Source organism: Hakea prostrata, chromosome 10 (genome assembly GCF_041222555.1).
Source record: "Hakea prostrata isolate BN-2017 chromosome 10, UWA_Hpros_2, whole genome shotgun sequence".
NCBI lineage: Eukaryota > Viridiplantae > Streptophyta > Magnoliopsida > Proteales > Proteaceae > Hakea > Hakea prostrata.
The window spans coordinates 38,071,679-38,097,322 of NC_142609.1; the positions used below are offsets into that span (position 1 = coordinate 38,071,679).

General features: G+C 39.7%; 1 protein-coding gene across 1 annotated transcript in view; it reads right to left on the minus strand.

Moving 5' to 3' along the window:
- The window catches only part of CERK1 (chitin elicitor receptor kinase 1), a 62,196-nt gene that overhangs the window by 26,721 nt on the left and 9,831 nt on the right, over window positions 1–25,644 (minus strand). The window contains exons 5-6 of the mRNA XM_089136720.1: window positions 14,336–14,538; window positions 11,331–11,420 (exon numbers count right to left, since the gene is read on the minus strand). Of these exons, the coding sequence (XP_088992846.1) occupies window positions 11,331–11,420; window positions 14,336–14,538 (293 nt within the window). The remainder of the gene's footprint in view (window positions 1–11,330; window positions 11,421–14,335; window positions 14,539–25,644) is intronic.

The window sequence follows — 25,644 nt, forward strand, 5'->3', positions numbered from 1 at the left end:
AACTTAATCTAGCATTGCTTTTTCAGTCAGTGTTGTGAGTCAGTTTTTGTCTTGTCCTCGGACCACTTATTGGGATGCGGCTATGCATATATTGAGGGATAGATAAAAACCAGGTCTAGGGCTACGGGTACTTTGGTAATTTTCCTAGACTTAAGGTTTGCCCAGGAAATTCCAGCGAAAGGTGGAAGCTTTTAGGGTTTCTAAGGTGATTTAGAGCCTCCTGAAGCTGAATTCCTGATCTGAATCCTATTGTAATTAGAATTCCAGATTTGCATTTTTGAATTCAGAGGCCAAATAAGGGTTTCGGCTGGGGCGGAAGAAGGCTACTCCTTGCTGGATCTGCTGAATAGAACTGACTTCTAATCCTTTCAACTAGAATGGGATCTAATTAACAGAACTGGATAAAAATCAGATTTCTGGAATTTTAAATTTTCTGCAGAATCTCAAGGAGGAAGATGAAGTGCAGGATTTTCTAGCATAGGGAAGGAGGGCTGAATTGAAGAAAATAAGGGAAGGACTTGAGTAGTGGAGGTGAAAGAGGCTGGGGAGGGACTGGGACCCAGGTTTTCCTAGTGGGAGTAGGATATGGTTGCCGTGGGAAAGGATGGGGAGGGAGGCCTGTGGGTGATAGGGGAAGGGAGGGAAGGGGCTGGGGGCGTCTTGGGGCTAAGAGGAAGAGCTTGGGAAGGCCATGGGAGTTGGAGAATGCTGCTGTTGAGTTACAGCAGCAAAGGGGAAGGGATTCTAGGGCTGCGCAAGCAAGGAAAGGGGTGGGGAGGGGCTGCAGACAAGGGAGGGGAGGCAGGGGAGGGTGGGGAATGGTGCTGAACTTTGATTGCTGAATTAGGATGCTTGATGGCCTTAATGATCACTTGTGCTCTGCTGAATTGTAGAAGATGGAGGAGAAACTTGAACCAACCACTCAACCAGGGCCTACCTAACAAGGAAACCCTGGTCCCCAACTCAGTCAAATTAATTAATCATCAAAACTGAGAATTACAATGCAAGAATAGGCTATTTATAGCCTGAAAATAAAAGACTCTGACTCAACTTTGGAATTCCCTAACAGATAAGGTTCTAATTACATCAAGGACTGGACTCTCATCCAAAAGCAGCTTCCAAGTCCCAACAAATAAGATAAGGAATCTTATCTTAACTAACTTGGGACTAACTTTAACTCAAAATAGACTTCTCCAGACAAAACCAAACCTAACTCAACTGGACTCCATGAAAATTCTGGAAAATTCTAAAAATAATTTCAGAAATAGAATAAGGGCTAAAACGCCCAAAATACCCCCTCAAAAGTGGTTTGACCAGCTTAGGGTGGCTTCTTGGAGCCATCCTAGGGGCCCCACTAGTGCATTTGGCTAGGGTTCATGTAAGGTATCTTAAGAGAGCTCCTAGTCATGGGCTTCTTTACACAGATCATAGACACAGGAGAATTGAGGGATTTTCTGATGCGGATTGGGCTGGTTCACCGATTGATAGAGGTCGACTATAGGCTACTGTACCTTTTTAGAAGTAAACCTTGTATCTTGGAAGAGTAAGAAGCAAACAATGGTTGCTCAATCCTATGCATAATCAGAGTATCGTGTAATAGCACTTATCACTTGTGAATTGATGTGGATTAACAATTTTTGGGAGAGCTTGGCTTAGACCATAAATCACCTATGTCTCTTTGGTGTGATAATCAGGCTGCTGTCCATACGTTGGAGAAGAAAAGAGAAAACCAGAAAATGAGAGGAAGAAGAAGAAGAATATTAGAGAATAGGCTAGGAGGCCTTACTCATCATATCAGCCTCCTACGACCAGTACCTATATTTATAGAAATAGTTTGGCAACTACAACCAATATTGGAAATCAAACAACAAAGGGAACTTCAAAAAGGACATTGAGATTCTTGAATCAGTGGCTAACTCAAGGTTCTCAAAAACTTACCATATTCTACTCATAACACCCATCAAACACTCCCCCTCAAGCTGGAGCATAGAGATAAACATGCCCACCTTGTAACACATATAGACAACCATGGCAGCCCCTAAGGATTTTGTGAGTAAATCTGCCAACTATTATCTTGTACAAACATGTTTTGGAGAAATCAATCCCCTTTTTTTTTTTGGATGAATAAAGAAATATATTAAAAACAACAACGCCAAGAATAAAAAGGGAGAAAAGGGGGAGGGGAAAACAAGCCTCTCACGGGAGAGGCCTAAAGGAGGAGGTGAGACTCCAGGCACTAACAATTAACCTATTCCTGGGAGAGTCAATCACGGGGGATGGGGAATAAAGAGAAGTCTAGAAGAGACCTCAAAACAAATAGCCTTCCAAATCATATCAAGGGATCAAGATTTGGATGACCAATGCCTAAGATTTCGCTCCCACCATAAGTGGTGGATAATCGCATAAAAAACTAGCTTGCCAACTTGATCACAAAGAGAGGAGTCCGGGAAAACTCGCAAGCACCAGGCCCAATCTTGAGCAAAGCCATAAGAGCACCTCAACCTAGGCCAAATAGAAGCAAGGGCTTTCTCCTAAAGAGATCGGGAGAAGGGGCATAAGAATAAAAGGTGCTCAAGGTCTTCAGGACAGTTCCAACAAAGGTTGCAGTTAGGGTTAACGGCCAATGAGGAAGGCTTGGGTAGGTAGGGCTAGGTTAAGGGCTCTCCAAAGGGTAAGGGAATGACGGGGAATGTGACCTTTAAACCAAACTAGGGGGCCTAGGGTGCAAGGGTAGAGGGGAGTCTAAGGAGATTCCAGGTAGAGGAGGTGGTGAAGAGCTTGGTGGAGGTAGGAAGCCAAATGGTGGTCATGGGAGATGCCAACATTAAGGGGAGGGAGAGAGTTCCACACTTGTGTAAGTCTAGGGTCGGGGGAGGGGGACCATGAAACATAAGTGATGAAGGTAGAGAGGGGTGAGCTTGGGAATGCATGTATCATAGATAGAGCAGGGGCCAAGGAGGGTAAAGAGAATGCCCAACAGATGCCACGGGTCAAGCCAAAAAGCGATGGAGGATTAGGAAGAAATTTGGGTTGAAATGGCAGGAAGGGCCCAGAGGCGAAGAAGGAGAAGCTTTTTCCAGACCCAGGACGGGTTGAGGAGATGGGAGTAGTCCAGATGGAATAAGATTTTAGCAAGTGAGAGTATACTCAAGAAACCCAAATGGAATTATGCCTGAAAGCAAATACAAAAATGAATGCTTTAGGGGCTTTTTAAAGCCCCCGTCTCGCTCGAGAGAGGCATATCTCGCCTCTCTCGAGCCTCTCTTTCTCCTCTATCTCGCTGGAAGCATCATTTTGGCCGGAAAAACTCGATTTTTTTCCCCGAATTTGGCCGGAATTTGTTGGGGATTCAACATAGCAACATCATCAACTCATCTACAACAACAAATTCAAGCATATTTGTAGTGATTCAAGCCTATTTCAAGGGATCTTCAAGAAATGTAAGATTTTCCCCCAAATTTGATTTTTTTCAAATACAAGGTTCTACAATGATTGTATGAGTGTGGTATAAAAATATGTTGATGATCAAGCTTTGATCTACACTTTCATGGGAAAAAAATTTAATTTTCTATTATCATTTTTTTTTGAATTTTACGTATTTAAGAAATATATTATCTAAAAAATTAAAATTAAAGATTATAAATAAATACTTATGATATGAATGTGATTATTATTTATGTTAAACTACATTTAGAGGGCTACAATCTCATGTATTAATATTTTGATTATCATGCTTTCTGTATTTATTTTTAATCTTTTATTTAAATAATTAAATAAACTAATTATGAAAAATAATATTTTATTAAAAAATTATCTCTTTTATTTTTTTTAAATGATGCTTATATTATGTAGTTTATTTTAAAAATACAAATATATCTTATTGAGCATTGTATATATGTAATCTTAGAACAAAGTGTGTGTTTTGTTGTTTTATAAATTATTTTACATAAAAAATACAAAAAATAATAGTTATTAAAATTTATCTTTTTTTTTTAAATGATGCTTATATTATGTAGTTTATTTTAAAAATACAAACATGTTTGTTTGAGCATTGTATATATGTTATCTTAGAACAAAGTGTGTGTTTTGTTGTTTTATAAATTGTTTTTACATGTTTTTATGTATCTAAAAATTATTCTAATGATTATTTGGGAACATTCATGTATATTTCAGACTTTCAGTGCTATACATTTGAATATTAAATGGCAACTAGTGGGAGTGGCGGCACTGGTAGTGGGACTCAGGACATTGTTTGGCAACATGGGGATCCACTGACTGACGACAAGAAGAAATCCCGATGCAAGTATTGCCTGAAGACTTTGAATTCTGGTGGTTACAAAGATGTTTCCAAGTGTCCCAAGGTTCCTTATAAAGTGCAAAAAGCAATTGCAGCAACTTTAAGGGGAGGGAAACAAAAAAAGGACGAGATGGCACACAAGCAAAGGGAATTTGAGGATACAATGCTATCTAGACCTATTCTTGATGTTGATGAGGAGTCAAGCGACGATGAAGAGAGGAGGAGGGTTATCGGTGTTGAGTCACGAGCCGAATGGAGACAAATGAAGGCTGCAATGGAAGCTAGCAGACAGTCCTTACATGCTGAGAGTGTGAGGCAATATGAACAGACAAGGGGAGCAGGTGGTTCGGGGTCAGGGGCATCCATGCCACCTAGACATAGTTTTCAGGGAACTGAGACTAAGAGGACCGAAAGGAGGAGGAGGAAGACTAGACATTATGATTCCACATTTGACTAAGACCCCTCCCTCTTCAACCAACAAGACATCTATCAAAGAAGCATTCCATATATGTTTGCTGGAGGTAGAGAAGGCAGTAGGGAGGAGGAAGCTAGGTTGGCGATCAGCAAATTCATGCTCTACAACAACATTGCACCCAATGTAGCCAAAACACCATACTATCAGGGGATGATCAATGCAGTTGCTAGGGCAGGTGTAGGGGTTAAAGGCCCAAGTGCTTGGGAAGTAATGAATAAATATTTACCCAAGGAAAAGCAAGAGGTGGATGAATACATTGGTTCATTAAAGGAAAAGTGGAGTACATATGGTGTTACTGTGATGGCTGATGGATGGACTGGTCCTACTAGACAGTCCATCATTAATTTCATGGCAAGCTGCAATGGAAAGATAGCCTTCCTTAAGTCAGTGGATGCCTCAGATAAGATCAAAGATGCTGACTACCTTTACAAGCTTCTTAGGGAGGTGGTCTTCGAGGTAGGGCCAAAGAATGTTGTCCAAATTGTCACAGATAATGGTGCTAACTTCAAAAAAGCTAGAGAAATGTTGATGAGGAAGAAGAGCAGCAGGACCCACCTCTTTTGGACACCATGTGCAGTTCATTCGATTGATCTTATGTCGAAGGACTTGGGGAAAAGAAAGTCAATCAATACTGTGGTTGAGAGGGCTAGAAGGGTTAGTAATTTTATTTATAACCATGGTTATGTGCTGAAGATGATGAGGAACCACTGTAAGGGTGATCTAGTAAGACCTGGATTGACTAGATTCACCACCAACTATGTAGCTCTGAAAAGCTTCCAGAAGAAAGTGGTGGGTCTTCGGCACATGTTTGCAAGTGAGGAGTGGTTTGGTTGGCGTGGATCTAGCCATCCTGATGCAGTACTAGCCCAACAAACCATTGCTAATGATTCCTTTTGGAGGCAGCTGAATAGGACACTAAGCATTATAGAGCCTATTGTGTTTGTTTTAAGGATGGTGGATTCGGAGAAGAAGCCCACAATGCCCTACATATATGCTGCCCTCCAGCAAATGAAAGAGTTGGTTAGAGCTGCTGCCCCTAGCACCTTCAAATCCTACGAGAGGATCATCGATAATAGATGGGAGATGCACTTGATGCATCCTTTGCACTTGGCTGGTGAGTCACTTTTAAGTCTTTAAGTTTTTGTTGTATACTTTAATTTACATTCTTTATTTGTTATAACTTATAATTTATAAACAAAAAAACAACCAAATCACTAAGTCACTAACCAAATTTTTTATTTCCACAATGCAAGCTTACTACCTCAACCCAAAGTACCATTACAAGAATGATCTAGGGCTTGATATACAGTTGATGACTGCGGTGCAAGAGGTGGTGGAGAAGCTTGTGTCAAATCTCGTCATGCAAGGGACAATTAATGGAGAGGTGAGAACTTATTCAATTGTTTCTTCAACTTCTTGCATTAGTGCATTAAGCATATACATAATACAATAATTGAAGAATTGGTGTACAGATCAGGGAGTTCAGGGATGCCTCTGGGAGTTTTGGAAAGCCTTCTGCAGTTGCAACTAGGCAAAAAACTGATCCTGGTAAATAGTCCACTACTCTATAAGTTATTAAGTCTATAAGTCTATAGACTACAACTCTATAAATGATAACTGATAAGTTATATAAATATAAAGATTTACTTGCCTAATGCATTCTTATTTTTGGTTATGCAGCTGACTGGTGGGTGCTATATGGAACTAGTGCGCCAAATCTCAGGGACATAGCAATTAAAGTACTCTCACAAACTTGCTCATCCTTTGGTTGCGAGAGGAACTGGAGCACCTTCTCGCTCATCCATAATAAGGTACGGAACAGATTGGGGAGTAAGAGGCTCGAGGACTTAGTGTATGTGCATTACAACATGAGATTAAGAGTAGGGCACATACAAGATGATATAAATGACGACAATCGTGAACCGATTGAGTTGGACTGATGTATTCCACGAGCCCCCCGCAGAAGATGAGGAAGATGATGTCATATATCAATGGGTTAGGGATCGAGGTGGCCCAGTGCTGGATGGGCCAGGAGGGTAGCCGAATCCTACCATTGCTGCTGCTATGGGCCCAGATGCTGTGGCTGAGCACGTATCTTCTGATGAGGGTCAGGCTGCTACAACGGCATCAGAAGGACGACCAATTGTACCATTTGAGGAGCCACCTGGTCGACTTGAAACAACTGAGGTGACAATTAGTAGTGGGGATTCAGATGATGCCGATGATACCAAGAGGGCCAAGTGGCCCAAGTCAACCATCGAGTTCGAGTCATGGAGGCAGTCAGGCTGGTCGTGTTTCTGGTGGAAGTCAGCATCAACAAAGGGAGTCACCTCCACCAGGTCCGAATCATCCGACACATGCGACCCACAGTTCCCCTATCTCTCGGACTTATGCTATGAGTAGGAAGAGCAGACCAAACCAAGGGCAGGGGCAACCGAATGATGATGCGAGCATGCATGGTCTTGAATTCAACATGGGAAGCATGAGCCTAGATCATGGTCAAAGTGATTCACAATAGTAGAGTTTGAACAGTTGGCAGTCATCGGGGTACCAATACGGGGATCACTCCACCGGGTCAGATTACAGTGGGTATTCTTCTTATGGAGGTCATACTATTCCTCAAGACCCTGCACCCGGAGAGTACACATATGGGAGTGAAGGTGGGTTGTTAACTGAGTGGTTTAGAAACCCCTACCCAGATACTCAACAACAATATAAACAACAACAACAATGGCTCTTTCACCCACCCACGATTGACGGTTATCCCAGAGTGCTATCCCTCTAGTATTTTGACATGGAGACATATCAGTTCCATATAAACCGATATGTGACATACTTCAGTGATGGATTGGCTTGGGAGTCATATGTGGCCACTGTTCAGAATCAATTGATGCAGAATGCTGAGTGATACTCATACAGTCATACTCTTAGTCTTAGTCTTGTAAGTTGTAAGTTGTAATTTTGAGTTTTGACATTCTTAGTCTTAGACTCTTAGTCTTGTAAGTTGTAAGTTGTAATCTTCTTAATTCTTATGGTTGTAAAATTTTGAAGACATTTAAGTATTTAACAATTTATTACTTTGAATCTTTGATAGTTTGAACTTTGATCACTTGTTGACTTGAATACTTGATGTGTAATGTTATTGTATTTGATAGTTGATACTTGATAGTTGATAAATGATAACTCATTAACTTGAATTACTTGATATCTTTACATTATAATATTACATGTTGTCTCTGTCTCTCTGACTCTCTAAGACTCTAAGAGACTAAGACTCTAAGTCTCTAACCTTGCATTTCACAGAATTTCGGTTTTACACATAGGGTCGACTTAGGAGATATAGTTAGGGTTATTTTCTCACAAATCTAAGGCCACCAATGTGTTCAAAAGGCCTTAAATAGGCTAAATACCAAGTTTCAGCCCAACTAGAGCCCTAAAACCCACCGAGATGGGCCACCGAGACTACTGCCATTTTTTTGGTAGATCTCGACCAAGATTTCGCCATCTCGGTCGAGATCTTTCCTTTCTTTGAGTGGCGAGATCTCGCTCGAGAGCGAGATCTCTCACCATGTCACTCAAGCATGGGCGAGCAATAATGATGGGTGAGGTGGCCGAGGATAAGAGGGAAGACGAGGTAGATGACAAGGAAGGAACCCGGCCTAAAACCAATGAGGAGGAGTAGGGAGGAACGGACTAAATTGGAAATTCCAGAAAGAAATAGGGAAGATTTATCCAAATTGACCCGGAGACCAGAGAGGGACTCGAAGGAGGAGAGGGCATCAAGAATGGAAGAGATGCAGGAATGGTCAGCTTTAGCAACGATCATGAGATCATCCGCGAAAGCAAGATGAGTGAGCTTCAGAGATTTGCATTTAGGGATGGGGGAGATGAGGAGTTGGTCAGTTTTGGTTTGAAGAGGACGAGAGAGGACCTCAAGAGCCAAAGAGAAAAGGTAAGGGGAGAGGGGGCAACCTTGATGGATACCCACACGGGATGGAAAGTACCCAACAAGGGAGCCATTGGAGAAATCAATTCTTGTTGCCTTGTTGGAGCTTTTTATGGACAAAGTGACAGTCAACTTCATTATGTTTTGTATGTTTGTCAAACTCCGGATTAGTAGCAATGTGAATAGCAGCCAAATTATCCCCCATATTATCATAGAGGAATCATCACCAAAGCCTAGCTACAACATGTGTCTGGTCCATATTGTATATTAAAGAGAAATAAGAGGGAAAAAGAATCTTAAGGGGAAAAGATGAAACTAGAGAAAGGCTAGGAAGCCTCACTCATCGTGTGTACCTCCTCTAGCCAATATCTTTACTTATAGGCAAGTCCAAAGACTAATCCAACATAAAACAATAAAAAAGGAAACTCAAATCAGATTTAAGATCCTCCTTGCTCTGTTCCCCTAAAACACTCCCCCTCAAGCTGGAGCAAAAAGATTAAACATGCCTAGCTTGTTACAAAAATAATCAACCCTGACAGCCACTAAGGACTTTGCGAGTAAATCCACCAGCTATTCTCCTGTATGAACATGTTTTGGAGAAATCAATCCTTGTTGTAGCTTTCACGAACAAAGTGACAATTGACTTCAATATGTTTTGTACGTTCATGAAACACCGGATTAGTAGGAATGTGAAAAGCAACCTGATTATCACACTAAATTGTCATAAAGGAATCATCACCAAGGCCTAGCTCTTTCAACATGTGTTTGGTCCATAGAAACTCCAAGTGACTTATGCCATTGCTCTATACTCAAACTCTGCACTTGACCTTTGACCTAGCCACAACAGTCTCTTTCTTACTCTTTCAAGATACAAGATTACCACCACTTAGAGTGCAGTAGATTGTGGATGACCTCCTATCAATCGGTGACCCCGCCCAATCTGCATCAGAAAAACCTTCAATTCTTCTATGACCATTGTCTCCATATGGTAGTCCACGTCAAGGTGCCTTCTTAAGGTACCTCAATATTCGGAGAACCGCATCCCATTGAGATGTCCTAGGGGCAGATAGAAATTGACTCACAACACTTATTGAAAAAATAATATCAAGTTGAGTCACAATAACATAATTCAATTTTAGAGAGCTCCAAATTAAATTCTAAGAGTAGATGTTGGTTCCTTGCAAGGACTATGCCAACACTAATCGACTCCTTCACAAACTAGGAATCCAACACTGACAAAGACTCTTTAATAACTTGCAAGATAATGACTCAATTGCAAAAATAAAAGTAGATATAAGGTCCTACCAACATGTTGGATCCAACTAGACCCTAAGTGCACTCCACCCAAAAATAACAAAATTACCAAAATACTCGTATACTTGGACAAAATTGCTAGAGTTGCTAGTAGGGCCATAGGGTGCTAGTAAACCCCATGGTTTGAGATCTCGCAAGATATCTTGCTTTTTTCAAATGGTGAGATCAGATGAAGGGCAAGATTCCCACAACTCGCCCATCTCGCCAGATCCCTAGATCTCGTCATATCTCGCTGGAACTCTCAATTTTCATGGGATTTTTTGTGGATTTCAATTGGATTTTGACTTGCAACTACTTTTAAGACATCTATAACACCAAAGAAAGATCAATCATTCTATGCTTATCTTATGAACTTATGAGTTATGGCTAATATAAAACTAGAACTTCTAATGGTTGTATAATTTTATTAATCTGTTCTCAAGAGTCGAGATTGTGATACTCGTATGGATGGGATTCTGATGACATTTAAGTTATTTGATGTATTTGATACACTTGCTTTTCATCTGTATGTTTTAAAGGTTCTATATATTACATGTTGTATAATCTTGCATTCCTTAATCCTGCAGCATTTTCATTTGATACTTAAGAGTTGACTTAGAACTCATACTTAGGGTTGTTTTCTCACAAATCCAAGGCCACAAGTGTGTTCAGAAAGCCTAAATTAGGCTAACTACCAAGTTCGAGCCTAACCTAAACCCTAAAAAACCCACCAAGATGGGCCATCAAGTTGGCCAAAAAAAAAAAGACCATACCGCAACCGAGATTTTGCCAACTGGGTTGAGATCTCAGTTTTTTGAAGGGGCTAGAGCAAGTTCTTGAATCATGGTAAACCTTTTGGGCCCTCATTGGGTGGCCCTGGATTTGGTTTACATCATACATGCTGCTATTCTCCCTAACTTGAGCCTGATCTGACTTATGACTACATGGATCTCCAATTATAAGAAGTTGCAGGCATATAACATATGTCCATCAGATTACACGGATTTAATATACAATGTTCTACATGATAAGTAGCTAAAATTGGTGCTAGTTTTGTACTGTTAAGGATATTGTGTAGCTGCTACATTTTGGAACTGAGTTCCTACATTAGTTCACCCACTCAACTTTTAGGCTGATCCAATTTGTTGACTGTGTGTTACTGATTTTCTCCTCTTCCAGCCACTATTCATGCTTTGTAATATTGCCTGTTGGGTAGGAATGTGAAACCTTAAAGGATGAATTGCTTCAATCAGAAACATTATTCAAATACATAGTCATGTCTAACCAAAAATAAATTCCATGAGGCAAAAATACAATACCAGGTTCAAGTGATGAACATGTGTCAGAACCTTCAATTCCGCAAGGAATTCTCTTGAGGCTTGCATCTCCATCTTCTTGATTGCAGCTTTCTGCATGACATGTAGAAAAAACAAAAACTTTAGCTGTTCAACTATAAGGGAAGAGGAGACAAAACCAAAATGGCAGTGATATTCTTCAATATGAACATGTTACACATGATAAATTAACAAGACAAGAACTAGTTTTTCTTTTGGAGGGGAGGGGGGTGGTTAAAAAGAAGAGATATCCTACATACTCCCATAAAGAGCAAAGCTGTAAGTTTGGACTGCTGTTCACCTCCTTCTTTTCAAGAAAAATTAGCTCATTGATTTCGATACCCCACTGCCCCCCCCCAAAAAAAAAAAGAACCAGTTTTGTTCAATTCTGCAAATGTGGACCTCCTAGTTCTTGAATAGAAAGTAGGGGAGTCAATCCTGGGCCAGCATGAGAAAATCGATTGGAACCAGCCTGAAAAAGACCAACCCACACTGGACCGATTAACAAGCAGGTCGGTCTGGAAATTGGACCAATTATAATCGGTCACTCTCGGTTTCACTACGTAGCCCATAGGTCAGCCAGCCCAATCCGTATAGAAGACCAAGTGACTAAAAGTGTTAGATTCCCTTAATACCCACACTTTACATGATTTCAAATTTTAAATCCCAACTCTCCAAAATCCCAATCGTGACATCATGAACCCTAAACTACGATCCTGCAAGCTGCTCTTCCTTTGAGTGTAAGCTGCACTTCTTCCTGTGAGTATGAGCTGCACTTCTTTCTGTGGGTGTTCCCTGCAAGTGACTGAGTGCCAATAAGGTATGCAGCTGCTCCTTTTTTATTAGTTATCTGGGCCTTGGATTTTGGGGAGAAAAGAGAGAGAATACACTTGTAGCTAGCCTTCTAGGGAGTGAGGGAGACTCCATGTAGACAATGTCATCATCTGACGAAGATTCCTTGTTATCTTTGCTCTGCTTTGACAGTGGGCTTCTCGTGTATGACACTATGCCCACCACTTAGATGGTATGAAATCAGATACCCCACAAGAACTGTCTCCCTATAAACAAAGAGGAAATGCTCTTAAAGTGTATAATCTATCTAATAGATTCTGATCTCCAAGTTTTGAGTTCGGATCCATTTCCCCAATTTACAAGGACCATTGACCAAGAAAAAAACTACTCTCAAATAGATAATTAAAAAAACAAAAAAAACCAACAGTGAAGTTTAGCTTATGACGAAAGGGTTTTTGAAAATATACAGATCATTGTTTCATGTGAGAGGAAAGATAGCAGCACATGGAAGCACATCAATAATGTGTAGAAGATCGTATTATGAAGCAGTCAGAAAAATATGGAGGGTGAATCCGATTGGCAGCCCAATTAAACCCAATTGGAAGCTCGATTAATCCCGATTATGGCCCGAGATTGACAAGGCCCAACATGGCCTGAGACCAAACAGGACCAAATATTAAGTAGCTCGTAGAAGGTCCAGCCTTTTTGAACCGTTAAGCCCAATTGGCCCTACTGAAACCTGCCCAGCTGGACCGATTGACACCCCTAATAGAAAGTATACCAAACCAGTAAACAATAATATTTTGAAGGGGGTTATCTACATTGCCCTCGTGCAGTTTTGTGCATATAAGGGAACCTGAAAAAAGAGAGAGGGGCATTTATGACATATGAACCCCTCATACAAACAATGATATGTACTAGTATGCAATATTATTTTGAGCTGGCATGTACAGAAAATTTTCCTTAATATTTCCAACTGAATCATGTGAAGCTGGAGGCAGTTTAATGTGATATGATCTATATCCTTAAATGCATCAAGCAGCAGACACACATTAAACTCAGTGATATGATGCTAACTACACTAGTCTAAATCAAGTGCTTTCAAATTCACTGCAAAAAGGACTCCTTCCATAATATTTGGCCCCCACACCCTACAGAAATGGGAGCCTCATGCACTGAAATGCTATAACAGTCACAACAACAATAAGCCTTTTCACAACTAAATGGGGTTGGCTACATGGATTCTTGCTCTCCAATCAGTTATGTTATAGGCCATGCTAGATACAAGGCCTAAGCTATGTATATCCTTTCTCACCACTTCTCTTAAGGATATCTTAAGTCTGCCCCTAGCTATCCTAGTTCCTTCAAATTGGATTATATCACCTCTCTGTATAAGGGCATTTATAGGCCTCCATTGAATGTGGCCGTGCCACCTCAAACAACTTTCTCGTAGCTTATCATTTATAGGAGCAACTCCCAGACCAACTCTAATATGATCATTACTTATCTTACCTTCCTAGTTTTACCATTCATCAATCTAAGCATCCTCATTTCTACTACACTGTGTTTATCTACATGATTCTTTTTAATGGCCCAAAACTCTGTGCCGAACATCATAGCTAATCAAACGACGGCCCTATAGAATTTTCCTTTAAGCTTTAATGGAATACATCAATCACACAAAACCACGGACGCACCTCTTCACTTCATGAACTGAAATGCTCCCTCATCTAAACCTGTAGATATCATTCTAAAAACTTTTTCGGATGAATTATTCTAATATCTTAATTATCTGTAACCCAAAATTTCTACTCAAATCATCAAGAAGCAGAATTACATAATTATGACTCACAATTAAGAAGCTAAAAATCAATCATAACCAAATACATGACCTTTGACAGGAACCACAAAAATATGTCACTTTCATTACAAAAAAAAGTACTACTATATAAAAGATCCATTATTTAGGTCAAAACCACTGACATTGCATAAATATTCAATTCCATCCCATCAATGACTTAAATGGGACAGATATCAGAATTTGTTTCCTTGATTTTGATCACTTGAATAATTATTCGCCATTCAAGATTAGTCTATGAATTATATAGGATTGAAATCAAGTTCTGCTTGCGGTTATCTTTCTCTTTTCGTTAATGAATTCTTCTGCATCTTTTTAACAATGTTCAAGAAATACAAACCTCGCCTCGTAGCTCTGCATAGTAAACTGCCCCAAAACCACCTTGACCAATTTTGCTAGCCAAGCTAAAGCCATTTGTAGCCTGGGAAAGCTCTTCGTATGAGAACTCCACTGATTTGTCTACAGTCATAGCTGCAAGTCTTGACGACATAGCACGAACAGGAGTAGTTGCTTCAGTAGCTTTCTCTGAGGTACTCACAGAACCTAGACACACAAAAGCAGAATGGTAAAAGAAATGATAACTGAAAGCATGTGTCTTTACTGTAGCAACCAATGTCATTCTGATTAAAAAGTTCATCAAATGAAGGAATAAAGAAAGAAAAGGGACTCAGAAGCAGAGAGAGGGGGAGCAATTTTGAATGAGAGAGTAAGACACATCATTCAGTTCCTCTCTAATTGCACTTTGTCTTCAGGAGAGGGATTTTTTAAAGAACGAATATGAAAATTTCAAGTTTATCCAAAGAAGACCCCATATACATTGATAAAGTTTTGAGTTACCTTTTAGATATAACTCTATACAATATGAGTTTTACCTGTATATTGAACAAAAAGGACTCCATCAATATTCCAGACTGACAATCAAATACACTTAGCAAAAGGGAGGTGGTGAGCCCAAAAAGAAGCCTGTTGGACTACAATGATCATCCAGTAAGTTGTATTCTTCTGAAGTCTGCTATCTAAAATAGACAGAAGAAATTTCCAGGAATGAAAAACAAACTTGGTAATCAGATGGTTTATCACCAAAGCACGTAGATTTTTCTCCTACCAGTTAGAATTCATGCTGGGTGTAAACTGTACTCCTCATAGTGTGATTCGAAAGGAGATGTGTATTTATAAAAATATTCAAGTGCTTATAAGTGGTTACAGATGACAAGAGTTGCATTCAGTGGAGACTCTTCATCAGTGTGGGAATTCGGTTCTCTTCAAGGTGACGTGTCAGAGTGGAACTGATGGCAACATCACATGTCCATCCATCTCTCATTATTACCAGAGACAGAGGTGACCACCTCGGAACCTTTCAGCTTGGTTCAGCGAGGCGTACAATCTTAATAGTAGAGGGTCATTTGGACCCTTAGGACCATGGTCCACACCACACTTTCTTTGTTACGTTATTATATCTTGGGTTTTATCTATTGTAAGGGTAGTTTTGGAAGTTTCATTTTTCTCATATTAGCTCATATCTTGGATTTTATTCTATTGAAAGGGTAGTCTAGGAAGTTTCCCTTTTATTCATTAGAGTTATTTTTAGGAAAGGGATTTTATTTAACTAATACCCAATTCCAAGGAAGGCATCGCATGAATTAGAAAAAAGAGCAGCGCAGCCTTCTCAGGAAGCCACGACAGCCCTCCTTCCTCTCTATCATGGGACCATCTTCTTCCTCTGGTAAGTCCCATTCTCCTATAATTCTCTCCTCTCTTGGTCGTTTCTGGTACCCACCCCTTCTTCTCCTCAGTCCAACTTTTTCTGTTTTCTTTCCTTCTTCTCCTATCCTGCCCTCCTCATCGCAGTCCTGCTGCCTCTAGTTCCTTTCTTTTTTCTTTCTTTCTTTTTTTTTTTTTCTCTTATACCCATCAATAGCCCCCCTGCTCTCTTCTTGTTTCTTCTTTCTTCTGCATCTCTTCTTCTCTTCTCTCTTTCTTATTTTCCCTCTTACATATCCTTACAGCAGCCCCATCCTGCCAATGCCTCTCTCCTAATGTCCTCTTCAGTTTCTTCAATTTCTAACCACATTTTTATGCAGGGATAACTCTCTTAATACCCTATGGTAAGCCTTGCCTCCTTCCTCTTCTTTCTCTTTATTTTCTGTTGGGAATCATATTACTGCAATTTCTGTCACTAGCACTTACCTATATTTCCAGCGATCTCTATTTGCTTGCTGCCCTGTTTCTACTGTTATGTGAGACTTCTGCCTTCTTGTTCTTGCATTGAAATAATTATTTGATGCCCCATGGTAATTGGCTTGGTTTAGGTTTCTTACATTGGATGTAATACTTACTTCTCTATTGAATGGAAAATTGATCATTATGACTTGCTATAATTTTTATTACCTTGAATGTAATACCCAATAAAGAATCATCATATTAAAGTTGGTCTGAGAGTTGCTCCAATAAGTGATAAGCTATAAGAAAGTCATTTTGAGGTGGCACGGCCATGTTCAATGGAAGCCTATAAATGCCCCTGTACGGAGAAGTGAATAATCTAGATTGAAGGAACTAGAAGAGCTAGGGGCAGAACTAAGATAACCTTGAGAGAAGTGGTGAGAAAGGATATGCATAACTTAGGCCTTGTATCTAGCATGGCTGATGAACACATTTATATGTGAAATCTCAAGACATAAAGCATGCATTTTACACACTTAGAGTGGAGCTACCTTAGGTTTTATGTTGTTTTTGCAGATTTTATGAATTATCAGGACTTTAGCGAATATCTGATGTTTTGGGTATGAAACATGCGATTTTACATGTCAAGAGGTCCGTTCAAATTCTCAAGTGTGGAAATGGGCCTGATTTGGAGCATAATGGGCTAAAGATGCAATTATGGGCCAACTCCAGAACATCTTATAAAATTAGATTAGGATTTTTATTTTATTTTTTTCTTTATTGAAATTGAATGAATGTATGGGGCCCACAAGTAGTCAAAGATTAGGATTTTCTATTTTTTCTAGAAGATTTCATTTTATTTTATTTTATTTTATTTGTTTCTCTAATTAATTTTTCTCTCTCCCCCACTTTCTATTCCTTTCACCATTATTCTATTTTTTTTCTTAATTAACCCAAAACTAGTTTCCTTCTTCCACTCTTTCTCCACGTTAAATCAGTTTTTTTTTTTTTTTAATTTAATTTCTCCACCTTCTCTCCACTTTCCCTCTTCACATGTTTCTTTCTTTTCTTTTTTTTTTAATTATTTTTTTCTCTCCACACATTCTCTCTCTCTCTCTCTCTCTCTCTCTCTCTCTCTTCCTTAGGATTTCTAACGAATTTAGCTCTTTCTTTATTTGTTTTTCTTTTTCTATTTTACTCATTATTATTATTATTATTATTATTATTAAGTATTAGTATTAGTATTATTTATTATTATTTTATTTCCTCATTTGTAAATCATTCTCCATCTCTTATAAATATACCCTCCCCTCTTAGGTCTTGTTTACACTTTATTTTCTCTTTAGTTTATTTTAGTCTTGCACTTCCTATTCTCTTTAGCTTGTTTTAGGTTTTCTCTAGTTCTTTGATTACTTTGTGGGTTCTAATTCTAGATTGAATGTTTAGGTTTAAATGTTTTGCAAGGAATATTGAACTTTTGTTATTTATTTTATGCAAGTGTATTTCCTTTATTTCTATCAATGCAATATCAAGTTCAAGTTCAAGTTCAAGTTCAAGTTTCAAGTTTGAGGATTCGTTTTCTCTCTCGGTCTAGCAATTGCAGATCCAGGTTATTCTAGATCTGGTTGTTAAGGTTGGTTGAGATTCGAATCGTTTGTTCAAGTTTTTTTTGGAGATTCAAAGATGCAAGTAACATTCTTCAATAATCTTCTCTCCCCCCTCCATTCCCGCTTTTATCTACCTCTCCATATTCTTAATTTAGGATTTACTTTCAGCATTTACTTATTGTTCTCCCTTCCCTTGGGTCCTTGATCAAAGATGCCTATAGTCGTGCCTCTCTTTGGTTAAGGTTTCCCTTTTCCTTTTATTGCTTGTTATTTACTTTCTGCATTTGTTTTTTCTCTTTAGTATCCGTTCCCCCGATCAATGGACTATAAGCTACAGCAAAGGGTCCACAGTCAAAGTCATTATAATTATACTCCCCTTCCCTCGATCCAGAGCTGACACTCAGATCACTTCCCTTTTATTTTTATTTTTATTGTTCGCATTTTTTTTCCTGTCTTTTATTTATGCGTTGGTTGTGTTTGCTTTATTTTTCGTCTCAATTCGATTGCATTAGATGTATGGATTAGGATCGCTTTAATTTAATTAATTAGTTAAAATCTTTGAATCATTGCACTCTCGCATTACCATTAAGAAGTTAAATTTTAAGTGGCATATCTCCCTGAGATCGACCCGTTAGCTACACGATACTGTGCGCTTGTGGTTATTTTATTTTACAAACAATGGCCTCAAGTAAAACTGATTGGAAGGCAAGAATCCATGTAGCAGACCCCATTTAGTTGGGACAAAGCTTCTTCTTCTTGTTATTGTTGTTGTTGTTGACTGTAATGCCCCTAATCCCTTTCCTAATTGTGTGGATTGATCATACATGAAATCTGATTTGCTCCCTTAAGTCTTTAAGATATTTTCACTTTATTTGTATTATTGATTGCTGAATTTATACTCCGAATTGTTCTTCTAGTGTGAGTCCAAGTATGAGTTGTGCAAGTCCCTCCCTTAACCCCTCCTAGTGTTCTCTGTAGCTTGGATCCTATTCCTTGTAGAACATCCAAATTCCTAGGGCTGTCCTACATCAGGAACTCTCAACAGATGAACTCTCTCAACATGAGTTTCATTTTTTTTGAAATGTGAATATCCTTGACATGCCCCCACAAGCAAAACAAGCTGGAGCAGGGTTGAGCTTGTCATCAAGCCCTAAAAATCTTGGACCTGGTAACCATTGGTTAAAGTTTCCACTTTGTTCATCTGTACTAGTAACAAACCTGATGCTCAATCAGTTGGATGCTACTTGTTCCCAGACAAAGTGGCATTGTATCTCCATGTGCTAAGTTCGAGCATGAAACAAAGGATTAACTGCCCTGATATTACCACAATACAACATTGCTTCTGTTTTGATTCCCTGATCCGCCAGGAGTTGGCATAGCCAGAGTAACTCGGCTGTGGCATTGGCCAGGCCTTTGTATTCATTGGTGGAGGGCCATGACTGTATACTGCTTTCCAGAGCTCCATGAGACCAAAGTTGGACCAAGGAAAATGCAGTATCCACTAGTGGAACTTCCATCAATGGAACAACCGGCCTAAATAGTGTGTCCGTATATGCTGGGATTAAAGGAATTGCATTCAAGATCTCACCCCCCCCCCCAATGTCCTAATCATGTCTAACATCCTCATCTGAAAAAGTAAGGGGCCTCATTCCCTTGCTAAACAGGCCGATGTCAAAAATGCCCTTTGAGACCAAATGTGGACCAAGGAAAATGCAATATCCACTAGTGGAACTTCTATCAATGGATCCACCGGCCTAAATAGTGTGTTTGTACATGCTTGGATTGAAGGCATTACATTCAAGATATCCCCCCTGTTGCCAATATTGTTGCCCTCCCCACCCCCATGTCCTAATCATGTTTGACATCCTCATCTAGAATGTAAAGGGCTTCAATTCCCTTGCTAAGCAAGCCAATGTCAAAAATGCCCTTCAAGAGTCGAAGCTTTCCCTCTATGCCCTACTTGAAACCCATGTCCAACCCGACTACCCGTCGGATTACTTTGTCCATTTCCCCCTCTTGGTAGTTTCTCTCCAATTCAAACCACTCCCCTAATGGCCGCATTTGGGTTCTATGGACCTGGTAAAGGTTCATGTCTCCCTCTCTGCCTCCTCCCAATTCATGCATTTCTCCATCACTTCCCCCCCCCCAATGCTCTCCCTTCTTCCTTGCCATTACTTATGGCTTCAATCATTTAGCCGATCGTGCCCCCTTTTGGAATGACCTCCGCTCTCGCTCTCCGCCTATACTAGTTACCACCCCTGGGGTCTTGGCGATGATTTCAACATCGTCCGGTTTTCCCATAAGTGAGTAGGGATTGTCCCCCTAACCCTTCGGCAATTTATGACTTCAACTCTTTTATAGACAATCTTACTCTAATTAATCTCTATTGATCGGGCCATTGCCTAACTTGGCACAACTATAGGATTGGATCAAACCGCATAATACCCAAGTTGGACCCATTCTTGGCCAATAAAGCTTGCCTCTCTCTTCCCTTCCTCTCATGCCTCCCTCCCCCCCCCCCCCCAAAAAAAAAAAAAGTCTCTCTAAACAATCCCATTGTCTTCTTCACATTCATTCTTCATCCTCTTTGGACCCAAGCCCTTCCAGTTCTTTAACATGTGGTCCTCTCACTCTTCCTTCCTTTTCACTGTCAATGAAGCCTGTGATAAGCATATCCATTGTTCTCCCTCCCCCTCATAGCCTTCGCTCGAGAGCTCCGGAACATGGAGACCCTTCATTCTTGGAACTCCTCCACCCTTGGTAACATTTCATTTAGAGTCTACCTAACTTGTTTCGACCTCTTGAGGGTTCAATCCCTTCTCCAAACTGACCCCCTCAATCCCTCCCTGACTAAGGAGGAGAAATCACTCTCCTTAAACCTTTCCTCCCTCGTCTCCTAAGAAGAGAGCTTCTCTACCGGAAGTCGAGGATCAAGTGGCTTTAACTTGGGGACTCCCACTGCTTATATCCACCACACTCTCAAAGCTCAACTCAATCACAACTCCATCCTCCTTCTCCTCTCTATTAACGGATCCTGGGTTTCCGACCCTCCCAGTATCAAGTCAAAGGTAGTCTCTTTCTTCTCCACCCTGCTCCCGCTCCTCTCTCCCTCCCTATACTCCTCTCCCCCCCCCCAATAAATTTGTTGACCCTGCCTCCCTTGATTCCTTCCGTGCCATCCCGTCTACCGATGAGACCCTTTCCACCATCTATTCCCACAAATCTAATAGGTGATACCATTATGTCACATCCAGCCAGCCGGTACCCTATCTGGAATACCCGGAGGAGTGATCAAGATCATGGGTAAAGTCAAATTCAAAAATCATCGCCATATGGCTTCAAGAACATAGAGTGAATTGGGGGATTCACTCTAGGGCTAATAGAATTAGAGAAGAGGCCATTACAGTAGCGTAATACCTTTCTCATAGACAGGAGATCAGAAGTATAGAAGAAAGAACAAATCAAAGAAGAAACGAATTAATTACTAACCTTTTAGAAGAAGAACCGATGAAGAAACCTGAACAGATGCTTGAAGATCTTCCTTGGCTTTGGAGGAGAGGTTCTAGGGCTCCTCCCACGTTCTCCAAAGGCTTAGAACTGATTGTGAATGAAAAACATAGAGTTCCCCCCTTTAAATAGCATAAGAAGTCCCTAAATTACTAGGATTTCACCAAACTGCCCCTGTTGGTTGATTGGTTGCCAAGGAAGAGGTTCTAAGGTCCTTCCCACGTTCTCTAGAGTCCAAGTTTTCAGACAATCATAACCACAGAACACATTAATGAAAGCATCCTTGAGTCATATATCCAGAAGTGACTCAAACTTTCTTAGAAGTGAATAATAGAGAACTTGGATTAGAAACTTGAATAAATGAAGCATAATACACAAATTTGAATAATGCACAATAACCATATTTATGTGTCATAATTTCTGATTATTGTGTCAGTGTGTTGAGTCAAGACTTGTATTTGGGTTGTAGTGAGTTGAGAGTTGTCCTTATAGGTTGCAATTATGTGTCGAGTCATGAGTTGTAGTTGTCGTTGTGTGTCAGTTGTTGTCATGGTGAGTTGTTGTTGCGAGTAAGTTGTTGTTGTGAGTGTGTTAGTCTGAGTCGGGAGTTGTTGTTTAGAGTTGTCATTGGGAGTAATGGTCATAAGTGGTCAAGTTGAGTCATGAGTGGTCATGTTGAGTCATGAGTTATGAGTCATAAGCCAAACATTGAACAATTACTAATGCAACAAAAGAAAAGCATAATATACAATAACATAAGTGATACAAATTTAACTTCACTAATCACTTAGGTTTTCAAGTCTGAAAGCAAATATATTTGTGATGACATAAAAGGAAAAAAATCCTAGAACTATCTATTTAGGTAATTATTTCTGAGAATTGAGCTGATCTCTCATAGCTTGAGACTTGTCTTCTAGATCGATCTTCTATTGTGTATATGTGTGTCTCTATCCTCTCTTGTGTGGAAGTTATCGCCAACAACTGAGAAACCACACTCGGTGCCTCAGAAGTTGAATGTGATGGACCTCCAACCTCTAACTGTCGAGCTGGAATAGTTTCCTCCTCGTCTTCTAGATCGATCTTCTATTGTGTATATGTGTGTCTCTATCCTCTCTTGTGTGGAAGTTATCGCCAACAACTGAGAAACCACACTCGGTGCCTCAAAGTTGAATGTGATGGACCTCCAATCTTTAACTGTCGAGCTGGAATAGTTTCCTCCTCATCTTCCGGAACCTCCTAATCCTGAGTGTCATTCTGAGCCTAAATCTCATCTGAAGTTGGATTATTGCCTCCATATCCTCATATAATATTTGCTTGTGTGTTGTTCTTATGGAAGAACTTTGAAACCCTAAAAACCTTTGGGAAGCCTAGAAAACTTTTCTTCAAGTTCGTTATTCAAAGCCTTTGTTCCTATCTTTGTTCGATTTGTCACATGTGCATCTCTTGTATTCTTACCTTTTTCTTTTTGTTTTGAGTCCCTCTTAGCCCCTGAAGAAATTTCCTCATCTTTTTGGAAGCCCAGGTATGCTTTCAATTTCGAGGACGAAATTATTTTAAGGGGGGGAGATTGTGAAATCCCACTTAACCCTAACCTTGTTGCTATGCCAAATGCATACATACCATATGCATTGTTTGATTTATTCTCTATCGTATAAGTTGCCTAGTTTCGTTTGGTAGAAATTTACCCCCGAAGCTAATATAATCTCTCTATTATTTCTTCTAGTGCCTTCTATTCCTTTTGATAGGAGGATGATCTTAAGTCATTCTCATGACTAATCCTTCTATCCCTACTGTTCTAGAGTGGACCTCCATACACTCTATAACCTTGTGATTCTCCACATGATGATTTTGAAGGGAAACCAAATGTGATCTTCATGATTTGTTAACCCTTCTAATTGTTTCTGATTTCAAAGCATGTTAGATTTACTCCTTTGTTTTTCTTCTTACAAAACACCTATTGTTATTTGTTTCCCGTAAATTTTGGGAGAAGAAAGTCAAGATACAAGTGAATTATCTCCATCTCTCTTGAAGCCTAGTACTCTCCCAATTTCGAGGACAAAATTATTTTAAGGGGGGAGAATGTAAAATCCAGCCCAAACCTAGCCAGGACACCCTATCTGTTTTGGGTGAAGAAGGGCTTATTTAATGTTTGACCTAGAGTTGGAACTTAAGTACCATGTTTTTATCCTTGGGAGGTCCTAAGAAGTCTTTGTGGGCCATCTCAGTAGAAAACATGGTGTTTGATCCCGAAACCTATGGATATTGATGATAGTGTTTCCATATGGAAACCTTACTTGATTTGGAGTTGAAGTGCCCATTGAAGTAGAAGAACTTGGTTGATGGGCCTAAAGCCTAGTTGGACCTGGTTTGAAGACATCCCTCCATACTAGGTAAGTAGTATGATGTGTTGAAAGAAGCCCATCCAAAAATATTGAAGTTAGGCCCATTAAATCCCTATTTTGAGCAAGCTGCCTAGGCAGGGGCAATTTGGTAAAATTCTGTTTTTTTAAGAGTTTTTAAAGCTTTATTTCTTGGGATTTCGTGGTAAACAATCCCACTAGGTTTCTATGTCTCTAGAGAAGGATGAAAGGACCTTAGAACCTCTTCCTTGGCAGCCAATCAACCAATAGGGGCAATTTGGTCAGTTTGGTGAAATCCTTGCGATTTGGGGACTTCTTATGCTATTTAAAGGAGGGAACTCCATGTTTTTCACTCACAATCAGTTCTAAGCCTTTGGAGAACGTGGGAGGAGCCCTAGAATCTCTCCTCCAAAGCCAAGGATGATCCTCAAGCATCCGTTCGAGTTTCTTCATTGGTTCTTCTTTTAAAAGGTTAGTAATTGATTCATTTCTTCTTTGATTTGTTCTTTATTCTATACTTCTGATCTCCTGACTATGAGAAAGGTATAACACTACTGTAATGGCCTCTTCTCTAATTCTATTAGCCCTTGAGTGAATCCCCAATTCACTCTATGTTCTTGAAGCCATATGGCGATGATTCTTGAAATTGACTTTACCCATGATCTTGATCACTCCCTCATTATTATTCTATTGATTTTGGTGATTGTGGGAAAGGTCTCACATCAGTGCTACAACCTTTCCTTCTATTCCCATGATTTTTAGGTTGATTCCCTCTTTCCCCCATCCTTGGCAAACAAAAGTAAGGGTTATTCTATGAGAGCTGATTTTGGGTAACTCTCATGAGAGGTAACCAAATTAGGAAACCCTAATCATTTATTAATTGGTAGATCCTTTCCAAAGCCATTCTTGATTTTGAAATACTAATGAGATGTTTCCCTTATCTATCTTGGGTGATTTGTGAGAGTCCAAATTGGGTACTCTTTTGGACTCTCATGAGCAATAACCAATTAGGGAAAACCTAATCCTCCTCTAAATTATTGGATCCTCCCCAAGACTTCCTTTTATTATGATTTATTTATCTTTTATTCTCCCTAGTCTTCCCGTGGGATATTAGAATTTCTTTCCTTTGACTTTAGTTACATTGTTTCCTCTCATTGTTAGACCTTTCCAATACCTTATTGATTTTAAAATACTATTCTTTCTTTCTTAGAGTGAATCCCCCATTCACTCTATAGGGATTCACTCTATATTCTTGTTTCTTGATTTATATTCTTGTTTCTTGATTCTTGACTATTCTTTCTTTCTTAGAGTGAATTCCTCAATTCATCTTTATGATTGTGGGGAAGGTCTCATACCATTACCATGACCTTCCCTTGTGTCCTCATGATTGAGGAGTTGATCCCTACTGTTCCTTGGACAATTGAAAACCATTATATAAAAATATTTTGGGGGGAAACCCTTGGGTAACCCTCATGAGAGAATATCCAAATTGGGTAACCTCATGAGAGAATATCCAAATTGGGTAACCCTCATGAGAGAATATCCAATTGGGGACCCTATTATTTCTAATCCTCCCCAATTGCATTCTTTGTTTTGAATTCTAATTTTATGTTTCCCCTTTCACTCTATGAACCTACCTTGGGTTATCTTGAGAACCAATCTAGGGGAACTTTCATGAGAGGATATTTATTTGAAAACCCTAACTTCCTTTATTAATTATTGGGTCATCCCCAAAGCTTTTCTTGACATGGTTAGTACTCTTTTATTCCCTACGGTGAATCTTTCTTCACCCTAGCCTTTCCGTGAGAGTCATGGACTATATGTTGAAACCCTAATCTTAGGACTCAATCAAGAACCTATCTTTTTACCTTTACTTGATGCTTTGACCTTCTTAGATAGTCCTAATATGTTCTAGGAATCTCCCTTTCGAATTTCGAATCAATCGGACTTCAAACGATAAAGTTATGATCAAAACATCGTATTATGTCCGTATTGAATCTGCTTGGTCGACCTTG